Source organism: Eretmochelys imbricata, chromosome 1, assembly GCF_965152235.1.
Source record: "Eretmochelys imbricata isolate rEreImb1 chromosome 1, rEreImb1.hap1, whole genome shotgun sequence".
NCBI classification, from domain to species: Eukaryota; Metazoa; Chordata; order Testudines; family Cheloniidae; genus Eretmochelys; species Eretmochelys imbricata.
The window spans coordinates 62,572,527-62,596,794 of NC_135572.1; the positions used below are offsets into that span (position 1 = coordinate 62,572,527).

At 42.8% G+C, this 24,268-nt stretch overlaps 1 protein-coding gene across 2 annotated transcripts; it reads right to left on the reverse strand.

Moving 5' to 3' along the window:
• Positions 1 to 563: 563 nt before the first annotated feature.
• LACC1 (laccase domain containing 1) lies at positions 564 to 23,273 on the reverse strand. Of its 2 annotated transcripts, XM_077811839.1 has the most exons (7): positions 23,086 to 23,273; positions 19,845 to 19,951; positions 13,740 to 14,364; positions 11,013 to 11,194; positions 10,269 to 10,434; positions 7,763 to 7,988; positions 564 to 7,115 (listed from the first exon to the last, which is right to left on the reverse strand). In XM_077811839.1, the coding sequence occupies exons 3-7, from the start codon at positions 14,311 to 14,313 to the stop codon at positions 6,941 to 6,943; spliced, it is 1,323 nt and encodes a 440-aa protein (XP_077667965.1). In that variant the 5' UTR covers positions 14,314 to 14,364; positions 19,845 to 19,951; positions 23,086 to 23,273; the 3' UTR covers positions 564 to 6,940. The 2 variants fall into 2 exon arrangements, with proteins under 2 accessions (XP_077667965.1, XP_077667960.1); XM_077811834.1 differs by lacking the exons at positions 19,845 to 19,951; positions 23,086 to 23,273 and adding an exon at positions 17,679 to 17,806.
• Between the last annotated feature and the right edge of the window lie 995 nt (positions 23,274 to 24,268).

Below are 24,268 nucleotides of genomic sequence, written 5' to 3' on the forward strand. Positions count from 1 at the left end.
TAATGCATCAGTTCAATTCTCACCCTTACCCAAAAGCTGTTGATAAACTGGGCAGAGCTCAGAGAAGAGCAGAGGACTGGAGGGGTTGATTTATGAAGAAAGATTCAAGGAGCTAACTATTGTAAATAGGTTAAATGATGACAAGGAGGAATATAATAACTGCCTATAATATGTGAAGGGTGTAATCACCAAGGAAGAAGAGGGGTTATTCTGGATCTTTCAGAGTGGTGTGCATAAGAAATAATTCAAGCTATGCGAAGAACAGAAGTTCCGTTTTGCAAAGGGCCTTGAGATTTTTGAAAACAAATGCCATTACAATTCAGAATGAATCCCCAAAGTTTTGAAATTCTCCATGATTCCAACAAAATTCCATTACAATTCAGAATGAAACCCCAAAGTTTTGAAATTTTCCATGATTCCAACTTTGTTTTAGATTATATTATAATACATAATACAATACAAAATAAATTCTAACCAAAAAGTTGTTTCAAAAGGAAAATCTGAAACTTTTTATTTAAAAAAACCTTGAAATGGGACATTTTGACATTGTCAGAGTTCTCCCCACCACACACTCTTTTTTTCTCCAAAACAAAATTATGACAACATTGACATGATTTCATTCAGCATTTCTAATTCAACTGCACTTCATTTTACAACGGAAACCTGTTCTCTCAGCTATTTTGCCAGCTCTAGAAACAATAGAAAGTAAAAAAGAAACTTTAGTTGAATGTCACAGTTTCTGAAAGAGTGCTGTATTAATAGTGTGGAATGGCTTCCCAAGAGGAACAGATGACAGTCCTGTATTTCAGAACATATAAAGTTAGGCCATGTCTACACTTAAAAGCTTACAGTGACACAGCTGTAAGAGCGCTCGTGTAGCCGCGTTATGCTAATGGGAGAGAGCTCGCCTGTCAACATAATAAAACCAGCTCAATGAGTGGTGGTAGCTATGTCAGCAGGAAAGCATCTCCCGCCGACATAGCGCTGTGCACACGAGCACTTATGCCGGAAAAACTTACATCACTCGGGGTGGGTTTTTTTCACACCCTTGAGCAACAGAAGTTTTGCTGACATGAGTGCGAGGGTAGACATGGCCTTCAAATGGACAAGATACTAGACCACAAACCATGTGGCATTGGCAGGGAGGTGGACTGCATACCCTAACAGATTGCTTCTATCTTTTAGCAATTAGATTTTGTGAAAAACAAGAGATACATTCATTACTGATTTATATGCTCTGCTCTCAATTCAGTGGCCTTGTCTATAGTGAGCATTTCTTGAAAACCCTCCTACCCAAAATACCCTGGTATTTTGACATTTGTCTCATTTATGCTTGTTCTAAGCTGGGTTTGACAATATAAACACCAATAGTCAGTCTATGTTAGCGTTCCCACCATGGTTAGCACGGATGTAGTTGCAGTTATAATAGTGCAATGGAGGGAAAATTTGAGAAATCTCTCAGTGTAGTACCAGCCAAGGGGATTGCACAAGATATAAATGAAGATTTGGCAAGAAACATCCATGAGCCTAAGGTGGCTTGCCTAACTCAGGTGAACTCCTGAAACTCTCGTAAAGCTTTCTACCACAATTTCCTAGAGAAGGAACTGAGACACAATTATCTGTATAATCATCTTTTTAATACAGATTATATAAAGCATTGAGAAAAGCATTGTAACTGAAAACATTCATTGGGCCTGATTCTCTCATCACACTGGGTTTTACAATGTTGACTTTAATTGAGTTACTTGTGATTTACATCAGTTTAGGGGAATCAGGCCCAGGGTCTTTCAGACAAAATCAACAAAATGTTTTCATTATGACAACATCTATGAGAGTCCCTTTAAGATGCCTTTGAGGAAAGCACTGAAGCACGTATCTCAGGTTTCTATAGTACCATTGGCAATGACATATTACATTTGCTTTAACTAAATGCCTGCAAAATGCAAAGCAAAATTTCACAACGCTGCCTAAAGCCATTATATCAGGTGAGAAAAAATAAATTATGCATATTTAAATGTAAAGAGTTCTTAGAGCCCACATTATAAAAGAGACATGTTCAAGTACTATGTTAGGTTCCCTACTTTCAAAATAAAGGATGTCAAATTACTATATTATAAGCCATTACAGTCATGCAATCCTATGCTAAATGTAGAGATGACACTGCTAGAAAAACAAATCTCATTCAACATTTACTAGTTCTGAATTACATTTGCAGTAGAATAAAGGAAACACTCCCTTAGGTATAATTAATTGTGAAAATGAATCCTAATAGTTTAGCACAGTCCATATTGATTTTGTCTCAGATCTCTTTTATGTTGCAGGAACCAAATGGAAATCCATGCAGTGTCCTTGTTCCCATGTTTGCCAGAATACAGGTTGCCTTAGAGATATGATGTCACATTTGTTAAAGTGGAATATAGATATTTCAGCCACATTGCTCATGATAGCTCAAGCCTCTGAAATTCTTCTTGGGGTCTCTTTTGAATGGATTACAAGGAGAAAACTCACACAAATAGATTCAGCAAAATACCTGTAACACGTGATGCTACTGTAAATTAAACATTTTGTAATGAAAGATCAGAGAGATTACTTTAAAGGCTAACTCCCTATTCTTCTCAGAGTGACATTAGGTAACACATAATTATGCTTTCTACCAGCACCAAGAACTGTATATTGCATATTAAAGGGAAAGCAAGCAAGTGAAACCTTTTAATGTTACAAAAATGTGCAGTACTGTATAATAATTTATAACATCCTGAGTGCATTTGATACACATGCCTAAAATCATTCTTAAATTAAATACTTCAAATGAATGCCTAAATTATTCACTCATTGGAAAACTCTGGTAAATGTCTGCTGGAAATGGAAAGCACAAGTCAGTTAAACTGTATTACACTTGGGTTGCCAGGATTCTTTGGAGGCACGTGTCCCTTCCAGCAAAGCAAGACATTATTTTTCCTGTCACATGGAGAATTTAGCATGCCCATGTAGTGTACTGTTATGTTGTCACACACGAGATCCATGTTCATGAAGGACTATGGGACTCAAAGGACAAAATCAGGGCACACATGATGTTAATGCACGCAGCCTCAGGATAAGCGAATGCAGTTCATCTCTCTCATTGCATTACTCAAAAGCAACTGATCCATGAAGTGAAATGAGGACAGCACAGGCTGAATCTAGGAACGTTGACTTGTTTGCTATTGAGGCTGATAATGGGGGACCATTGTGAAACCATCCTGTGGGGTATGGCTTGGTGGACCCTTACAAAGATCCTGTGCTTAGGAGGTAGGCTCCACACTGGCTCTGTGCTGTTTTAGAGGGGACTGCTGGGGCTATGTCAGAGAGAGCACAAATAGCTCCTCACATGGTTCCTGTCTAATAGCTGCTGCATAGAAAGACAGACTGTGCAAAGCCTGTACTGCATCCCCACAGGGTAGATTCTGTCTCCTTAAACACCTGCTCCGGACAGTCATATGAAGCTCTCTTATTCCGTTTATAGGGGGTTTTGTGTGGCATTTGTGAATTTCACCATACAAAAAGATAGCAGAAGATAAGCACGAGAAGGAAAAAACATTAAAGGGAGAAAAGACCCACTGTGCGAAATACAGTTCTGTCTGGGAAAGGTGAAACCCTTCCGGCATGTTAGTGGTTGTAATTTGTGGTGCATATGTCAGTGTGTGTTACACCAGTCAGTGTATATTACATGTGCTACTCTCTGCTCAATCCACAGAGGACTGGAGCCTATTACAGCTCTCAAGCTCTGACCAGAAGACCACACAGGAAAATCTACACACCTCCCTCAGAGACCTGAAGGTTACCATCCAATGCTGAAGCAACGCTGTTCTAATATAATACTTGATCATTCATTTCTCAAAGCCTGTTCAATAATTGGAATATATCAATGCAAATGAAAAGCTCTGTCCAGAATTTACAGCTGCATTGAATGTTAATTATACTGTATATTTACAGAAGACAGTGTTCAGTATGATAATATCCTCACACTCTCCTCACAGCACATCCCAGTAATAATTAATAATACCATTTACTAACTTGATAATAGCTCAGAGAAATGTTATATATTCACACTAGAAGTTAATGGGTGAGAAGGATTATTAAACAAGTATGTCAGAATAATTTATGAAACATGTTAAAAGTTCCCCTAGAGGTGGTGAGGCTCGGCTGCTACTACTGATCTGCTTATTAATACAAACAGCAGAAAAAACTCTACGCTTACAAACTATACACACAGCTGTGAAAGAACATGCTCAGACTATTGTTATCCAGTCCTACCTGCACCTTTTATTTGATTATATGTAAATATATTTGTTACGTAGAGCCTAGTGCAATGGGGCGCTGACTTGGCTGGGATCTCTTAATTATTATTTATTTATTGTGTGGTGGCAGAACATCAAGCTAGGTGCTGTACAAACACACAAAAAAGCTGGCCCCTGCTCTAAAATATAGGCTAAGTAATGTAGTGTAATAGAAATAATGAACAACAATGGTAAAAATGGCTTGTGAGGCTCAGTGTGAGCACATTTTCAGCAGAACTACTCATTTTGCACTTGTTCTGTGACTTGGATACTTTTCTTACCTATAAATGGTCATTTTTCCAACAGACAACGTAAGTCTCTAACATCACGCTTGAGCAGCTATGAGTGACCTGGTGGAACTGCAGAATGATCTTAAACCGCCAATCACATCCCAACTGCAAATGCTACAGTACTAAAGCTACAGACAGAAGCTGAGAGGGGAGGGGAGAGGTACCTTAAGGGAAATAAAACAGAGAACGATAACTAAAAGTGAAAGAACTTTCTCCAGAAAGACTGCAGTGCAAGGGAAAACGATTGTCCGAATGAGAAATAGGAAGTGAAAAACATACAAAATAAAACCACCGGTAGATTATAGCTAAAGAATAGTGTCAGTGGATTCTGACCTTGTCCATAAAGTCCATTTACAAATAAGACACAGATTTAAAAAAAAAAAAATTATCTCCAAATGGACAAGCAAAGTCTCTAATTTGCCAGGATCTAAATAGCAGCCCCTCAAAAAGAACAGATTACTTTTCAAGCACAGATGCCGGAATGATTTAGCTGAAGACCTATTGGCAAAGTCATAATAAGAGTCTACTTTACAGTGTCTTATAAAAATAGCTTTGGAACACCAAACTGCAGCTTCACAGATCTGCTCCAACAAAGCGTTATCCTGGCTAAAGAGTGAATGAGTGAGCCCTGACCCCGTAGTGGGCAACACTTATCCTGGCCCATGCAAGGGACTGGTTGAAAAATAGAAAAGATTTTCCAGACATTTCCCCCAAGACGTAAGCCAGAGAACTCTGCAGGTTATAATCATCCTAGTAATTAGGGTGACCAGGCAGCAAATGTGAAAAATCGGGACAGGGGGTAGGGGGTAATAGGAGCCTATATAAGAAAAAGACCCCAAAATCATGACTGTCCCTATAAAATCGGGATATCTGGCCACCCTACTAGTAATGGACCTGGCAGATAAATGACTACAGTACGGGGAGGCTCTTTTCACTCATATATGATGACCAATAATGTCTATTGTGAAACCATAGTGTCCAGAGACACATTTTCAGTAGGAGCATAAGAAGGGTGCATATTTAGATTTTACTAGCAGAACAGATAATGGGGTTAAAACAGGTTTCTTTTTTTTCTTGAGTTTAGATCAAGCAGAGAAGATAGTGTCTAGAGTAAGCTCAAGCTGGTAAGAAAGCATTGGTTACTAAGAACAAGCAATGTGGGAGAATAAGAAAGTTTCTGAGCTTTATTGAGGGTTACCTGGCCACATCCCCAACAACAACAGAACTATGTTCTATGTTTACTGGAGCTATGGTTGCAGATTTTATCTACCTCCGGGACTGCTGCCGAAAGCAGTTGGTGGTTTAATATAATAGAGACCTATCCAGGCCTATAATAGAGATCTATCCATTGCCATATCACAAGAGGAGTTCTCACCTGATCTTCTTCAGTTTTGAACCTTGCTTGAATTGTAAAGGCCTAACCGGGGAAAGAAAGTTAATGGAGATTTTAGATGCATGTATGGAAACTCAGGATTCCTGCTGGTCAGACTGTATGATATAGTGAGACAGAGATGCTGAGAGGAGCCATCAAGCTCACTTGGAATTGTATAAATTTTCAATTCCACTGATTATTCAGGCCTGAAACTGACCTTGTGCACTAAGAAAGGACTTGGTGTCCAGTGAAGCTAGCTTAGGAACTTTAATCATCTTAAATTAAAATCCATTGGGAAAAAATAAGCAGAAACCAAATCATGAAACTTTGGTTATGTATTACTAATGATCCCTTTGCAACTTTCATAATGAGCTCAAACATTTCAGTCCACCCAGCATACAGGCAGGGGGAGCTGAGAGCCAAGAAATATACAAAATAGAAAAGAAACATCTCCTCTCCAATATGTCCCTCTGATTCTGTGTCTTAACTTTGAATACAAAAATGATACATGCATACAAATAGGATGAATAGATTCAGTAGATCATAACCTTTACAGAGATATGTTACATGGCATATATACCATAAAACATATTCCAGTTATGTCATATATACATTCATAAGCATATTTCCATAAAGCCTTATGGGGTGCAACATCACAGCAGGTATAATTCAGAAAGGTATGGGGCTGTTGTGCATGGATGGCCTAGTTCCCACATATCTCCACTTTCCATGAGAACTTCCCCATGCAACCCTCTCTTTGGGTCTTTAATTCTGCTGCTGGTCTCGCCTCCCACAGAGGAATAAGGCATCGCAACAGGTACAAATCCTTTATGATAAATCCACTTCTTCCTCAGCGCTTATCAGTTGAAGGAAAGGGGAGAGGCCTACTATCAGGAGAGTAAGATGTCAAGTAATGCTAACAGTTATTGCCTGGTTACTACCCAAGGATAAGGGACGTTACCTCAGTCTCTGATCGATATGAAGCCAATCTGTGTGCCAAAGTTAGTGCCATCACGAACATGAGAGTAAAATGTATCAGGGTGGCATGCTGTGCAGAAAGTGAGACTTTGGTTGTGGTCAGTGACAGAATCATCCTGTATGTTCTGAGGCAGAATCCCTCCAGTCTCTAGAAGAATTCTTAAAGAACGGAAGAAAAAGAAAAGATGAACATTTTATCAAATGGCACATTCCTTAAGCCAGTGTGTTACTGCTATTGCAATAGTGTAAGACAAACTGTGCTAATACCATTTTTCTTTAGATTAAAATAAGTGGTTTTGCTCATTCTTTAGGACACATACTGAAGCTTGAACATGTATACAGAACAAAGAAGCTACTCTTAAGGCATAAAATAGCTGAAATATAGCAATATTTCAAACTAGAAGACTTGGTTCTGTCCTGACTTGCTGCTAGAGGAAACTCGATACTTTGGCAACACATAACAAAACTTTGCTTGTAATGTTGTTATCCAGAAAAGCTCAGTTCAGTACATGGTGTTCTTGGAGACAGTGGGGATTTCTTTTGTCCGTCCCACCCAGTTTTTCAAGTGGAATTCAACAGTACACAAGGTGAGCAAATATCGTCCTTAGGTTCATTCATTAAGGGCTTGATACTGCAATGCTCCCATGAAATTCTGAGAGCCCTCAACTCCTACCCAGTAGGACCACACTCCATATCAGTGACTAACTGGAACTAGAACCTAAATTTCTTTTGACTCAGTCTTTTGTCCTCATCCCTAGGCTACTTAGCACAACAAACTATAGCGTAGAAAAACACACGAGACTTACCGTGTTGCCCTTCTAATATCAATATAGGGAGTTGGAGAGTCAAACTGTCTGACACATTTTGGATCAAGACTGTAAAATTCCTTTGCTGATTCCCGACGAAGTGTAAAACAGCATGGTCCAACAGATGGGCCCAGCACCACAAGTATATCCTTAACGTTACAGCCATATTCTTTTATCATAGCATTTACTGTAGCCATAGCAACTCCTAACAAAGTGCCTTGCCATCCTAAGAAAAAACATAAGGGGAAAAAATCCTGTAAAATTATTTTTGAATTGAATGCTTACAGAAAATTATTATTATTAATTATTATTATTATTATTATTAAGGATCTAAAAGCCAAATACATGGAGGAATAATTAGCTTTTAGCAAACATTAACAGTCCTCAGAGCATTCTTCTGAAGTAGCCGCATTACCATTTTAGAGATGGGGAAACTGAAGAAGAAAGGAGCTTTAAACTGCCCAAGGGCAAAGGAAGCCAACATTACAAGGGGGCTTAGAACTCAGGAATCCTTTGCTCCCAGCCCTGATTTTAGACCATTCAATTACACCTCACTGTTCCTCTGTGCTGCAATATCTCATGGGTTAAACACTGTCAAGGTTTCTTTACAATCTCACATGACAGCACCGTGGAAAAATATTATTTAAATAGAAGGGAAAAAACATTTAATATTAAAAAAATCTCCTTATCTGTACTACTTGGCTGAAGCAAATGTAAACTGTGCTGCATGCCAGGATTGTTTGGGCTGCAAGAAAGAAAGCCCAGCTCTGACTTCCTGTTCCTTACACAGAGCTCAAGACAGGCTTTGTACAGAGCCGAGTGTGCCTTAAAGTAGAGGCAGGGCCATCCTTACCCATATGTAAAGTTCGCCAAATTGCCTCAGATTTCCTGGTGCCCTACACAGCTGCGTGCTGCTCCGGTGGCCAGACTGATCCTGCTACCAGATGAGCCGCCCAGAAAAGCTGCCCCTGCCTCATAGCCCCTGCCCCTGCTCCGCCCAGCCCTGCCTCTTCCCCTGAGCAACGACCCGGGGGACTCCAGCAGGGGTCGGGCGCACCCTGCACTCATCGGGTAGCGGAAAGTGGAGAGAACTGGCCCAAGCCCACTCCACACTGTCAGCGAGTGCTGGGGAGCATTTCCTCTCTGCCCCCCAAGTCCCAAGACTGGGAGCCAGGGGAGCAGAGTGGAGCGTGCTGGGGCCGGGTCACTGTACCTCCTGCTGCCCCATGAGTGCGGGGTTGGGCCTGCCCTGCACTCACTGGGTGGCAAGAAGTGGCTCGACCCAGCCCCAACCTGCTCCGCTCTGCCAGCTCGTACTGGGGGGTGGTTTCCCCTCTGCCCCACAAGCCTGCTCCTGCCCCCCAACCCACGGAGGCCTGGAGCCAGCCCCAGCCCTGCGGGGTGTGTGTGTGGCCCCAGGCCTCCACGGGGGGGAGGGTAGGAGGCTGTGTAGGGCACCAAAATGTCTAGGGACGGTCCTGAGTAGAGGCTAAGGTATTTTGTTTCTTTTTCTCCCCTTCTTTTCTGTGACCCCTGGCTACAGTCTGGGCCATGGTATTTAAGGGTATACAGAGCAAGGTTTAAAGCTGTTTGTAAATGTTTATGAAAATAATTTGACCTGCTACTGACTTCAGGCATGGATTTGGGGAGTGCAAGGAGGATGGAGAGGGGGAAAGAATATGTGACTGGTGAGGGATATGATATAATACAAGGCATGTGGATTGGAGAGGGGATTGGGTGACACATTCATTACCTGGTCTTGGAATGGGAGGGTGAAGCAGATGGAGGGGGTGGATGGAGAGGGCACAGGAGACTGGCAGAGAATGGACAGGGTGGAGCAGCTTGGGAGTCAGGAAGCGGGGAGCAGGTAACTGAGGGGCAACATAGAAAGGGACAGAGCAATGCACAAACTCTTATCCACGTTAAATTTTTAACACCTAACATTTCTAGATATAAAACTTCAACCTCTTAAAATTTTCAATGTGAATAAAAGCTTCCCTTTTATCCCCGCTTCGTTTCCGTCACCACTCATTTCCCCCACACATATAACACCCACCCACACACACCCGGTATTGCTCCCTACACACATACACTCTTCCTGTATGTATAAAGCCTGCAGAGGGGAGCTACACTCTGATGGGCCTTCTAAGAGCTATTTGATCCATGGATCTCCAGCACAATCTGATTGAAATGTTTGATGCTCACATCAAAAAGTGGGCAATTCACAAACACAAACCTCATTAGAAACAGTTAAAGTTGCAAGTGTGTTTGACTGGAGTTCGGCTAACTCCCAAACTATTACACGCTCTTCGGAAGAATTCTACATCTTTGAAAAAGAAGTATATTAGGAAGCCTGGAAAGGAAGAGTTAAGGGATTCAATTTGGAATCCTTCACTCACTTACTACTTGATTATTAATCCCGTTTACTATACAAGGGATCCATTCCCAGTACTCTCCTAGTATTATATTACTTTGATTATGAGAACTGAATACTAGATGCCCTTACCAGAATGAGCAGCTCCACATGCTTTTTTGACAGGATCAGCAAAAAGCATAGGTATGCAGTCAGCCCCGGGAGCTGCTATCGTAACATCTTGCTGATTCGTTACTATTCCATCATAGTTGTCAGGCTGGGGCTTTCCCATAATCCAAACATCACTGGCATGATTGACCTGTCAGTACAAAGACAGATGAAGCACAGTCATAAGGCAGTGAAAAAAAAATTAATTCATACTTTGCTCAATGCCTTTTCTCCAACTCTCTTGTTCACACCCTCGTCAGGCCAACCCTGATGTTTAGAACTCCATCCCTCTTCTTGTTCAACAAACAACTATTGTCTTTGCATTGAGATCCCTTCTTAAAACACACCTCTAGTGAGCAACCCATCCGCCTAAGAAAGAAATGAATTTTTTAAATAAAAAGATATCTGCACCGCTTTGATTTTGGATCTTTATCTGGTCATATATTGTATTATATCACTGAACTAACTGTATGATCTATTAGAATAAACTTCTTGGGAGAGGGACTGGGTCTTCCTCTCTATATAGTACCAAGTGTGTTGACAGCTATGATGACAGTTTCATCATGATAAACTGTCACAATAACTGTCTTAAAAAGTTGTCCTACCACTTATAATCTCTTGCTAGGAAAGAGAAGATTAATGCATAGTTAAAAAAACAAAACATTCACTGCTACACAAAGCAAGCTCTGATTAGTTAATATAGGAGTCCATTGGTATCTGATAACATACCTTCACACTGTGAAATGTCTCTGGGTCAAAGCCTGCAGCATTAGCTAACCTACGTAGATTTTCTTTAACCACGGCCTTTGGATCTCTCCGCTTGGAACTGCTGAAGAGGTTGAAGGAGCTGAGTGTTGGTATATAAGAGATTCCACCTGTCCTCGTGGTGAACCCATGTAGGAAGATGTGACCTGGTGAAGAGAGAGAATTTGTTGGAAACAAACGAGAAACCTGAAAATTATACCAGGTTCTGCCAAATGGAATTGGTATCAGCCAGTCAGATTGTTGGATGGCTGATTCTTATTTAATGATGACATTTAAAAACAAGGATCCCATGCTCCCTTCTCCTTCTGTGAGAACAAGTGAGAAAGACTGTGACTCTTGCCAGGATAAAGCATGGAGTGAATAAGAGCCAGGACAAGATCATGTTCCCTGTGGCCACATTACCCCTGGACTCCACAGAGCTCCAGGTCAAGGGATGTGTGGCAGCAGGCTCTCTGCTAGATCTAATATCACCCTCTCCCAGCTTCCAGAGTAAACCCAAGCAAATTACTGCTGTCCAAGTCTCTAGCAACTCCTCCTCTGAAGAGACTTCTGGGAGCACCTGCTGTGGAGGGGTTCCTGGCACACAGCTCCAAGAGGTGGAATACTGTCCAGGAACCACAGAAACCTGGGTGGGGAGCTGAGCACCAGGGCAGTGTCAAGCGATCTTTGGGCAAATGGTGCTTCCCTCCACTAGAGATCTCTAAGGAACTGCAGGTTTAGGGAGAATCAATCTTCTGCTAGGTGGATATGTGCAGGGAGACCCACTCCTTGTTCTGTAATAAAAATCCATTCCATGATTGCTTCACCCAAGCCAAGACTTAGATGGACATGTGTGGTGACAATGTGCAGAAAAGGCGGTGGCAGGGGCATGGCCACGGGTGGCCTGGGTGGGCCACGGCCCACACACTTAGCATCCAGGTTCACCCAAATTTGAGCAGGGGTATAGTGCTGCCACAGCAGCCCAGAAAGTCACTCAGGCACCTGAAATCCGGGATGGAGCTATGCGCCCGCCCTTCAGAAAGTTACGCTCCGGCAGCTCTGCCTTGACATTTTCTGAGCCGCCCCATATACGTGCCCAGCTTGGCAGGTGAAGTCCTATGTCTGGGGCACCAGGGCTAGGAAGAGGGTGTAGCATTGGGGGAGAAGCTGAGCTAGCAGTCTGTCATTGCCCGTACACCAGAAAGTTGGGGCCCACCCAAATTTCCACTCCTATCTATGCCACTGGACTGTGGGTATGCCTACACTACAGATGCCACAGCGACACATCTATGGTGCTGCAGATGTGCTATGGTGACACAAGGAGTGTTTCCATCGTTGTAGTTAATCCACCCCCTCAAGATGTGCTAGCTAGGTCACAAGAAGAATTCTTCCATCAACCTAGAAGTGCCTATATATAGAAGGGCTTAGGTTGGCTTACTTACGTCCCCCACAGGAGTGAATTTTTCACACCCATGAGTGATATAGCTAGGTCGGCCTAAGTTTTAGGTGAAGACCAGGCTTGTATCTGTGACCTAGATAGATAAGGAGAATTACAAAGTGTGTGTACATGTGACTGAGAGAGTAAGAGACCAGGCACCCTGAATAAAGAATTCCCAGTGCATTCTCTACAACCTCTAACCCCTCTGCCACAAGGGGTGCTGTGCTATAATCTCCTGTCCCCCCCGATGGAAGAATTCCAGGAAAACTCAGGTTGAAAAATCCCTCTTCTCGAGCTGGGAATAATGTACATACAGAAAAATGAGGTAGTAAGTCTTTGAACCATTACTGTAAGGTATAACTGATTTTCTCACTGGCTAAGGCATGTAGTGGGTGTGTTTTTGAAGATATTTGTTATCTTAACATCCAAACAGATACAGGATATAGCCAGATAGAGATCTTCCAACAATTCAGTTCTTTGACTTGGGGAGTGTCATTTCAAACAGTCGGAATATGAAGTAAGAAGGTTGTTTTTATCTAAACCATGAGATGCCCCCCTCCAATAGTGCAGGAAAAAACAATATCCAAAGATTTAATTAAATGTAAGGTGTGAGTGCTGGCAGAGCAGGGTAAAGGGAACCCATTGCCCACCCCTTCCCACCCAGAACTTCAACACAAGACACAGCAGCCCACAAGCGCTGGGATGGAGAGCAGTTAGATTAAGGGGAGCATTGTGCTCTATGGCTCCACTCAGAGAGGTGTTTGCTTTTTGTTTCTTCCCCATAAGAATCACTGCTACTGACCCCATCAGCTGAGATGGTGTCTCTGTTTTCTGCGTCAGCACTAACACTGAACACACAGAATCGTAACCTATGTTGTGCCATTCTTTAAGCCACATTTGCTCCTTCCCAATTTTGGACTGCTCCAGTGTGATTTAGGCATCCTGTGGGACTGATCTAAGTTATTCAGCAGTGCCACTGAGAATCTGCCGAGTGCTACAGGCCTACCTCTTTAGGCCCCTTCTATGCCCCCTGTGCCTGGACTTACAAGGTGGGGGCTGCATAGGACAATCTATGGCTATCTTATCTGATGTCTGCACTGGGGACTTCTCCCCTGGCTGGCTATAGGGATATCACAGCAGCAGAGAGACATTTTGGGGGTGAAAATTTCATGCCTAGGACTTCATGTTACTAACCCCTGAAGTAGAAGAATCCGTAAACTGAAAACTGAATGAAATAGGTTTAAAAAATCCATAAAATCTGTTTTCCAGTTTACCTGGGATCAAGGAAGATTTTAGAATGGTAAGCTTCCCTTTCAGGGCTGGCAGACTTTCCAAGAATGTCTGAATCTCATGCCTGACGAGTTCCATCTCAGGGGCAGAAAGTGTTTGTATGTCACTCTGAGGTTCAGCTATTTGTTGGAGATTGTTTCCTTCACAATCCACCCCAAAATCCTCAAACTGGAACTGGTAAACAGCAGTGAATAGGTGGTCTATAAACACTTCCATTAAAGCTTTCCTTTGTACTGGTAAAATGATTTTAATGATGCTTAAATCCTTTTCATCTAGTTTTTGTTTAATGGTGTACAAGGCAGCAGCTGTACTTGTCATGCACACAACCTCAATTCCTTTCTTCAGAATCTGAAAACCGCTGATTACTTTAAGTAACGAATCTTGTTCACTGCTCCTTTCGCTTCTCGGAGTTTGGTAGCACATTATGTAAACAAATGGAGCACTGGCAGAGAAGTGTTTTTCAATCCTTTCTAGTGTGCTACATAATAACTTCTGAACGCCATTATTTTGTGAGTTCATTTGTAGGCTGAACAGATCAATCACTACTGCTTCTGCCATCTTCCAGATGATTTAAGGAGTCCTAAAGGTACCAGATATTGAATAAAACACCTTCAAAGAAAAAGAGAACATTATTAGTCTAAATAAGCAAAGTTACAACTTATTATTTGTTGTTTAGTGGTTAGAGGAATTAACATACTGAAAAGTAATGTAATTTCAAATATATTTTCCATTGCATCCAGTGTGAAGAGCAAAAGGGAACTAAAAGAGATGGGAATTGTTCTGCTTTTGTTTAAATCTCCCTTCTGCATTCTTTTTGTGTTTCTCCAGATCTGAGAGGTTAAAAGTATGGCGCACAATATAATCTGGCTTTCACAAATGCATTTTAATGACCTGGATTCCTTTCCTACCAAATACAGCTTCTAAGGTGAACTTGAGGTACAGCTCCGTGAAGCAGTTGGTGCCTCTCTGTTAATTGCATCCTCTGGAGCAGTGGTTCTCAACCAGCGGTTTGGGGGCCCACGAGCAGGTTTCAGGGGTCCATCAAGCAGGGCCAGCATTAGACTCGCTGGGGCCCAGGGCAGAAAGCTGAAGCCCCCACCACATGTGGCTGAGGCCCAGGACCCTGAGCCCTGCCATATGGGGCTGAAGCCTGAGCAATGTAGCTTTGCAGAGGCCCCTGTAGCACGGGACCCCAGGCAATTGCCCTGTTTGCTACCACCGAACACCAGCCCTGGCTTTTATATGCAAAAAACTAGTTACTGTGACACAGGCGGGCCATGGAGTTTTTATAGCATGTTCGGGGGAGGGGCTCAGAAAGAAAAAGGTTGAGAACCCCTGCTCTGGAGGACATTGAAACCTGGCTCCAAATCCACATGACAAATGAAGAACATTCCTGGTTTTCATTGTCACCTTTTTCAAAGCTGGTGTGTCATAGTCCTAGTGGAACTCCCCCTGCTGAACACTCACCAGGTTGCTGTGTTTGGATCCCACCATGCTGGATTTGTGTACTTTAAAGCTTTCCTTGGGGCAGGGGTGGAGCTGAGGCAGGAAGAGGTGGGGCAGGGTGGAGCTTGGGGGTCCGCAACATTTTAAAAATCAAAATGGGGGTCCTCAGGTTGCTAAAGCTGCTCTAGGGTATCCAGGATCCTCACCCTTCTGTTTCTGCAGAGCATTGCTTTCTGCTTCTGGTCTCTTCCCCCTCTTTCTAAAATGGCTACTGAGAGTCCTCTTTTTATAAAGTTGCAGTTTCCTCTGTCATGTGACCTTGTCAGATGTTCAAAGTCCACCACCAGGTGATCTGTTGCCTGAATACTAGGCTTCCTGGCAGAACCAGGTTTTCTTGGTTTTGCCACCTTCTTTTTTCCAGGGTTTTCCCATTTGAATAGAAGACTAACCTTCCATTGCTAGCCCTGGGTTATCACCTCTTGGAATTTCATCCCAAAATGGAAGTAAAAAACCCCAGAGAAGCCAGACTAGCCTTACAATCAAAATGAAGTGTGCAGTTTGCTAAAGATACATACAGAGTTCATAATCTCAAACAGGATTCATAAATTGTATGTAGACAGATTCCCCAAATCGTCACAAGGTGTTACGGAGAAACATCCTGTACTCATTCTGTCTCTCATGGGGACTTCCATTTTGTTCCTTCTTTATTTTTGTTTCCCTCAAACGGAATTTAAAGTCATCCTGATTAAAAGTGCCTGTTTTCTCTTTGTGTACAGAATACATAAAAGATTTCATTCTTGCTATCAGATGCAGAGGACTTGACTGGTCTACTTGAAATAAGCTAGGACTCATGATCAAAATCTGACAGCCGGTGACAGTGTCTGTCAAGGGATTTATGACTCTCAATCTCCCTAGGACTATTATTACATACAACTGATGACACCTACTAGGGAAATCTGCTTGCTGATGAAACTGCGTGAGATAGGTCAAGACCACACACCCAACAACTGTCACCAGAGAACTCAGAACGGTAGCTTAAGTTACAAGCAGCAATAATGAGGTGGCAGTTGCAGCAGACATCTTCCTTGCCCTGCTGGCTCCCAATGGAGAGTGCCTTGCCTGTCTGCCATCAGAAGATCCCAGCTGAATTACAGGCAACATCATACCCCACAAAAGGAAACTTCTCTGGGACAAGACAGAAAACTGCAACTCCCTCTTACCTCATATATATGAGTAGGGAGGGCGAGCAGGGGTCACTGACTCCCACATCTTCCCTCCTTCCTAAAGAAAACACCACCTGTAAAATGAGGGAGGGAGGATGCCTGTTGAAGAAGAAATATCTACCAGCACAATCATTAAGATGTGCGTATACAGAAAGAAATCCATTAGGGCAATTATGAGGCTGTGCACAAATGGACATAATGAGGCTGATTCACTAGTGCATTTAGCCAGTTTTGTATCTTATATCTCCATCAAAATCAATGGTGTTGCACTGGCATTATTTTTATTGCAAATACAACATTTTGTTTACATTAGAGTGGAATTTGATGACCGCTTCTTGAGATATTCACAAAACACTGGGTACTGCTATACAGCACATTGTGTGCCAAGCAAAGCAGTATGTTGGGTTCTCTATAATGTATCATGGTTGTTGAAGTCTGAAATATCTTAGCTTGAAAATCCCAATGCTCCTCAGAATATGCAACTGCCAATTCCTTCATCAGAAAATATTTATTAGAGAGCAGTTCATTACAGTGCACGGTTAAAGTCTGAAAATTCATGCAGGTTTGAAGACCAAACCTGCAAATTCACTCTCTTCTGTACACCCTCTGAAACACTCAGTACACAAAGCTGGATGATGAGCAGAACCCATGCTACAGACCCCATCCAAAGAAAAGAAAGGAAGGATAAAATGATAAAGAGTGGTGGGAACTGACAGGAAGAGGAAAAGAGAGAAAAGAAACATAAAATGAAAAAAAAGCCAGGTCAGAATAGAAAAATATCATGAAGAAAATTTACCAGAAAATTAAACTGAAATCTGAAAATGAAAATAAACTGAATATATTCCCAGTTTTGGACTAGCAAAGACTGCCACTTTCCCCACATTGACCTCCTTTGGATCTTATCTATCTCTCTTATTTTCTTTTTTGAGATGTAAAGAGATATGTGCAGTTTTGAAAAGAGATAAAAAAGCCAGAAAGTATTTAACATCTTATGTGAGATTACTAATAAGTGAAGACATGCATCAACTCCAGAAAAAATACGGAGGGTGTTGAAAGTTCCACACAACACTTTTAATAAATCACTATATATCAACAAGCAGAATGCCATCGAAATGTAGAAACCACTCTTCATTTAGGAATATTTATGTGTGTAAAAGAGCCAGAAGTTAGCATTTACAGTTACAAAATACAAAGTACATAGAGTTTCCATAAATAAATATAAGCTCAAAGACGTAAGTACAGCTATTTACTTACAGAGGTGGACAATCCTTTTGCAGCTCCCGAGAGATCACACAAAATACCCACATACTGTTATGAGCCTTATATATCTGCATAATTGCAAGTCGTGCAGTAGATTTGTGCAAGATGGAAATCCCCTTCTAGGTGAGACCTGAGTGGGGGAAACCCACCTTTTCTCTGCCTGAGGCCCTGAGTTGCTACTGTCACTGTACACAGGAAATCCCAAAGGGTACTCAAAGGCACTAACATGATTAATTCCTAGGGTAATACAAAACCAGGAAGCAGTGTTAACCCTGCCATACCAGTTCTAGGCAGCAACTCCTTGTAATGATATGTGCCTCTGCGAGGGTCCTGTTCATGTATATGAAGCTTCACATAGCCTGAGAAATGGCTGGACCCCCAAATAAGAAAATAAATACATGGAGTGGAGAGAAAGGCAGCACAGAAGATAAAGAATTCCTCTCTGCTATAGTATAACTCCCTGCTCAACGGAGAGGTTTGGCAGTAAATCAAGAAGGGAACAGCCACAGAAAGTTAACTCAAAATTACTGAAAGAGAAAAGGGGCCGCAGGAACAGAGCTAAGGAAGCTTAGAGGCACTGCAAAACATGCAATATTTTTAAAAGGCGTCACTAAAAACAGGAAGTGCTTTTTCATTTTCATGAGAGCCAATTATTCCTGTGAGCCCTTCAGAAATTTTTAACTTCACTGGTACATTAGCATGGCCACAAGAATAAACCATTTCCAGCGATCTGCAGCCAACAATCAGATTGTGTATGGTATCTGAAGAAAAGTACAGAAAATAAAACTATGATAAAAGTAGAAAACACCATGGGAACAGCTGGTGAGAGTGCAGCAAAAGAGGCAAAAAAGATGTTAAGAAATAAAAATAATGGAATACAAAATAATACCAAAAATATTATAGTGACATGATATTAATTGATATTACTTCACCACCTGAAATACTGCGTTTAGTCTGAAGAGGAGAAGAGTAACAGGGAACATGGTATTATTGTATAAAATGATGCATGGTGTTGGGAAGGAAAATCAGGTCCTCCTGTTTATCCTTTTTCATAACTGAAGAACAAGGAGAAGCCAATGAAGCTGATGTTCTCAGCAATTTACAATGAATGCCATCAAATTTTAAAACTGATTTTAAAAATATTTACATTTTAACACAATGAATTAGTTAAGCTAAGGAACTTGTTACCACAAGGCAACATGGAACCAAAGAGCTTAGCATGATTTTAAAAAAATAGACATTTATACAGATAATGATACCATCAGTTAAATTAAGTAGGATAAAAATTGTAGGGATATAAACCTTCACATTTGAGGGTTGCAATGACAAAAGCATGACCTTTTCCATTTTTTGCATTGCAAACAAACCACCTTGCTTATTACTGGAAATGTGAAAGCCTAATTAATAAGACAGTTAAAATTAGGAACAGATACACCTTCATGTTAGAAAACATAAACAAAAACATTCCCCTAAACCCACATTTTACACAAGTTTCTAGAAAATCAGGGTGAGAGTCTGTGCTGTCCCTCTATGTATGTCTTCGCTGCCGAGTTAACTTGGACTCTTACATGTTGCCCCTAATCCCACTCCCATCCACACACAAAATCCCCTCACACAAGTTTAATGGTGCTTTAAACCTTGGCTAGCTGGCACAGCTGGGGGTTTAGGCCAAGGCCCAGGTGCTGCTTTCACTCAGACAGGTAACTTGTCCTTTTTACAGTGAGGGTGCAGGCTAGGAAATGTAGCACAAGACTGACAGCCCATGGGGTGGGGTAGCAGGTGGGGTGAGCTAAGGTGGTTTTAATACACCTTTATGCCCAGCTGAGCCTGGGGTGTTTTGGGGGTTGGAGAAGCCCATTGGGTAACTTAGAAAGCCCTGACCTAATTTTTCTAAGGGTATGGCTATACTTTGAGCTGAAAATGTAATGTCCAGCTTAAGGAAACATGCCCTCACTACCTCTGATAGAGCTAGAGTACTAAAATTAGACTAAAGGAGTCTAATAAAGGAGCAGAGGCTACCCAACCCTGGGTACAATCCCATCCAAGATACTCATGCATACCTGGGGTGTCTAGACCCTTCTGCTGCTGCAGCTACCCTTTTGTTTTTACTGCGCAAGCAGTGATTGGAATTTATACATCCAGCTCACAGTGCAGACGTACCCTAAGTTGCAGCAGTCTCCTAAGGCACAGGTCACTGAGCAGTGCTGGTGAGATGAGAGGGAGACAATTGTAGCAGGGCCCTGAGCTCAGGGTGGCCCCCAACACATCTGTAAATAGAGGGGAAAGGGAGAGGGTGGGGCCCCAGTGAACAAGATGTACTGGGCCGCACATAGCTTCTGATAGGCCTGACTGCACAGCCAGGAATCTCAGCCCCACCCCTAAATTAGGGCTTGCAAAGGAGTCCTGTAGCTGTTCATATCTTCTGCCTTGATAAGTTGCTTACTCCCTTTATTTTGTCCTCTCTCCTCCACCCCCACACTCTCTTTTGTTTTAATTCTTACACAACCCTTTTCGTCATTTGCAGATACTTCTATTTGGTTTTCCCTTCCACTTTCCTTCTTTGTTTGCCAGCACATCCAGACACGCCGCCTCTCGCGAATTTATCATGAGAGACGCGCTTTCTAAGTAAAATTAAGCCCCACTCATGATCTCACGATAGAACTCTCAAATGTCAAGATTTTTTCCCCAAATTCTGATATTTGAGAGTTCTCTCAATAGATCATGAATAAGGCTTAATTTTACTTAGAAATTGCTGTAAGCCCCGGGTGGCTGGGGCTCCCCATTGTAAGCCAGGGAAGTGGGAGAGGGGACCTTACTGTAGCCCCCCAGGCCTTGGGGGGGGTGAAGAACCCTAAGAAGAGCAGAGATGAGGCTGGGAGGGTTGAACTATGGCCTGGGGATTTCCTGAGGGGGCTTAAGTGAGGAGGGGTGGGGACTGGAGGGGCTGTATTGATGGTGGGTTCTGAGCAGATGGGGTGAGTTCTGGGAGGGTGAACTGAGTCAGTGGGGTCGATAGAGTAGGGGGGTTGAACTGATAGGGTGGTGATGATGGGGACTGGGGGACTGAACTGATGGGCATCTGGAGGACAGGATTAATTACTGGGCAAGAGACGGGCAGATGTGGGGGTGAGAGCACCTGCAGCAGGGGCCAAAATGACCTTATCTGGTATATGTGGAAGAGTAGGCAAAACTGTCACAGGCACAAACCCTGGGGACGAGCCAGGTGTTTTTTGTTGTTTTTTTCCCCAAAAATCAAGAGACTGGCCTAAAAAACACAATATCATCTTTTTTAAAAATGTCATGATTTTTTGGAGTACTTGTGGCACCTTAGAGACTAACAAATTTATCAGAGCATAAGCTTTCATAAGCTATAGCTCACTTCATCGGATGCATACAGTGGAAAATATAGTGGGGAGATTTTATATACACCCATGAAACAATGGGTGTTACCATACAGACTGTAACAAGAGTGATCAGGAAAGGTGAGCTATTACCAGCAGGAGAGTGGGGGTGAGGGGGGCAGGAACTTGTGTAGTGATAATCAAGGTGGGCCATTTCCAGCACTTTACAAGAACAGTGGGAGGGGAAATAACCTACATTCCACACAAAGATGGACTACAAACCGTCAGGAACAGTGTCCCCGATAATGTCATGGCAAACCTGGTGGCTGTACTTTGTGACTTTGTCCTCACCCATAACTATTTCACATTTGGGGACAATGTATACCTTCAAATCAGTGGCACTGCTATGGGTACTCGCATGGCCCCACAGTATGCCAACATTTTTATGGCTGACTTAGAACAACACTTCCTCAGCTCTCATCTCCTAATGTCCCTACTCTACTTGCACTACATTGATGACATCTTCATCATCTGGACCCTTGAGGAAAAGAAGCCCTTGAGGAATTCCACCATGATTTCAACAATTTCCATCCCACCATCAACCTCAGCCTGGACCAGTCTACACAAGAGATCCACTTCCTGGACTTCACAGTGCTAATAAGCGATGGTCACATAAACACCACCCTATACCGGAAACCTACTGACCACTATACTTACCTACATGCCTCCACCTTTCATCCAGACCACACCACACGATCCATTGTCTACAGCCAAGCTCTACGATACAACCGCATTTGCTCCAACCCCTCAGACAGAGACAGACACCTGCAAGATCTCAATCAAGCATTCTTACAACTAAATACCCACCTGCTGAAGTGAAGAAACAGATTGACAGAGCCAGAAGAGTACCCAGAAGTCACCTACTACAGGGCAGGCCCAACAAAGAAAATAACAGAATGCCACTAGCCATCACCTTCAGCCCCCAACTAAAACCTCTCCAACGCATCATCAAGGATCTACAACCTATCCTGAAGGACGAGCCATCACTCTCACAGATCTTGGGAGACAGGCCAGTCCTTGCTTACAGACAGCCCCCCAACCTGAAGCAAATACTCACCAGCAACCACACACCACACAACAAAAACACTAACCCAGGAACCTATCTTTGCAACAAAGCCCGTTGCCAACTGTGTCCACATATCTATTCAGGGGACACCATCATAGGGCCTAATCACATCAGTCACACTATCAGAGGCTTGTTTACCTGCACATCCACCAATGTGATATATGTGATCATGTGCAAGCAATGCCCCTCTGCCATGTACATTGGCCAAACTGGACAGTCTCTACATCAAAGAATAAATGGACACAAATCAGACGTCAAAAATTATAACATTCAAAAACCAGTCGGAGAACACTTCAATCTCTTTGGTCACTCGATTACAAACCTAAAAGTGGCAATTCTTCAACAAAAAAACTTCAAAAACAGACTCCAAGGAGAGACTGCTGAATTGGAATTAATTTGCAAACTGGATACAATTAATATTTTTTAAGCTTGAATAAAGACTGGGAGTGGATGGGTCATTACACAAAGTAAAACTATTTCCCCTTGTTTATTCCTCCCCCTCCCCCCCCCCCGCTGTTCCTCAGACGTTCTTGTCAGCTGCTGGAAATGGCCCACCTTGATTATCACTACAACAGGTTCCCCCCCCACCCACCCTCGGCTCTCCTGCTGGTAATAGCTCACCTTTCCTGATCACTCTTGTTACAGTCTGTATGGTAACACCCATTGTTTCATGCTCTCTGTGTATATAAATCTCCCCACTATATTTTCCACTGTATGCATCCGATGAAGTGAGCTGTAGCTCACGAAAGCTCATGCTCTAATAAATTTGTTAGTCTCTAAGGTGCCACAAGTCCTCCTTTTCTTTTTACGGATACAGACTAACACGGCAGCTACTCTGAAACCCATGATTTTTTGAGCCAATCCCAAGATTTTGGAGGGTCCGACTCACAATTTGTGATCTCTTGAAGTTGGCAATACTGCATGTCCCCTTTACCTCCTTGTCTCCCTGTCGGCTCTCTCCTGCTTAGACGCTCCCTTCAGCTGTGTCGATTCTTCTCTCTCATTTGGCTCCTCTTTAGAGACGCTCCCTAGCCATGGCAGGGGCCGGCCACCACAGGCTTCCTGCCCTGAGGGAGCAGGCGGCAGCAGGCCCTGCTCTGGGGCTGTGTGACGCTGAGGGGGAGCCCGCCGCAGCAGTTTCCTTTGCTTCCCCCTCCCTCACCCCAAGGTGCACAGGGGTTGGTTGGGGCACTGCAGGTGACCTCCCCCCTCCCTTTTCTTTGTTTGCAGATTTATTTTTAATGCCACAACCTCTAGCTCCTCCCCACTGCCTGGTGGAAAGGGGGGGCACGCCCATTGGCTTTAATTTGTACACCACGCCCCACTTTCCTGTCACGCTGCTCCCTTCAGAGGGGCTCTCACAAAACCTTTCTCCAGGGCCATCAGGGCCAGCGCTAGGCATAAACAGACTGAGCAATTGCCTAAGGCCCCAAGCAGCTCAAGAGGGCCCCCTATTAATTATTAGGATGTGGGGGGAGCGGGGAAATATTCCTGCTCAGGGCCCTTAGTGGGCGAGCACTGCCTCTGAGGGCGATACTAAGTGATGCTAGTCACTTACTGGATGATTTCTATATTAGAATTAATCCTGAGTCAAACCCCATGGGCAGCCCCCGGCTGTAAAAGGCTCAAAATGCACATCACATTTTCACTGCACATAGCCACCAGGGAGCAAAGGTCACACAGAGGGAATGTGACTCCCACACACTATGGAGCAGATCTGTTTAACCTCAGTCAGGGGAATTTCTCAGGGCTGCAGAACAGCCAACCCTAAGCATTAAAAAAAAATTTTTTAAATGAATCAGGCCTCAAAAAATTAAGTGATTGGCTTAAATATCATGAGCTTTTCTTTCAAAAATAATACATTTGGGGGTCTTTTTATTTGCCTTCTGATTCTTGAGGCTTTAAGGATCTTGTTTTCTCTGCAAGCACCAGGGGCAGAAACTTACTCTTTAAAAAATGATAACTGAGATTCTGACACACTGAGATTCTGACTTCAGAAGCTTGGGGTTCAAGCAAAACACAAAATATCATCGTGACTCATAATACCATCCTGTGTGATAATATTTGGACTTCTCCCATAATCTCAAGGCTATTTATTTATGCCACAGATACGTTAT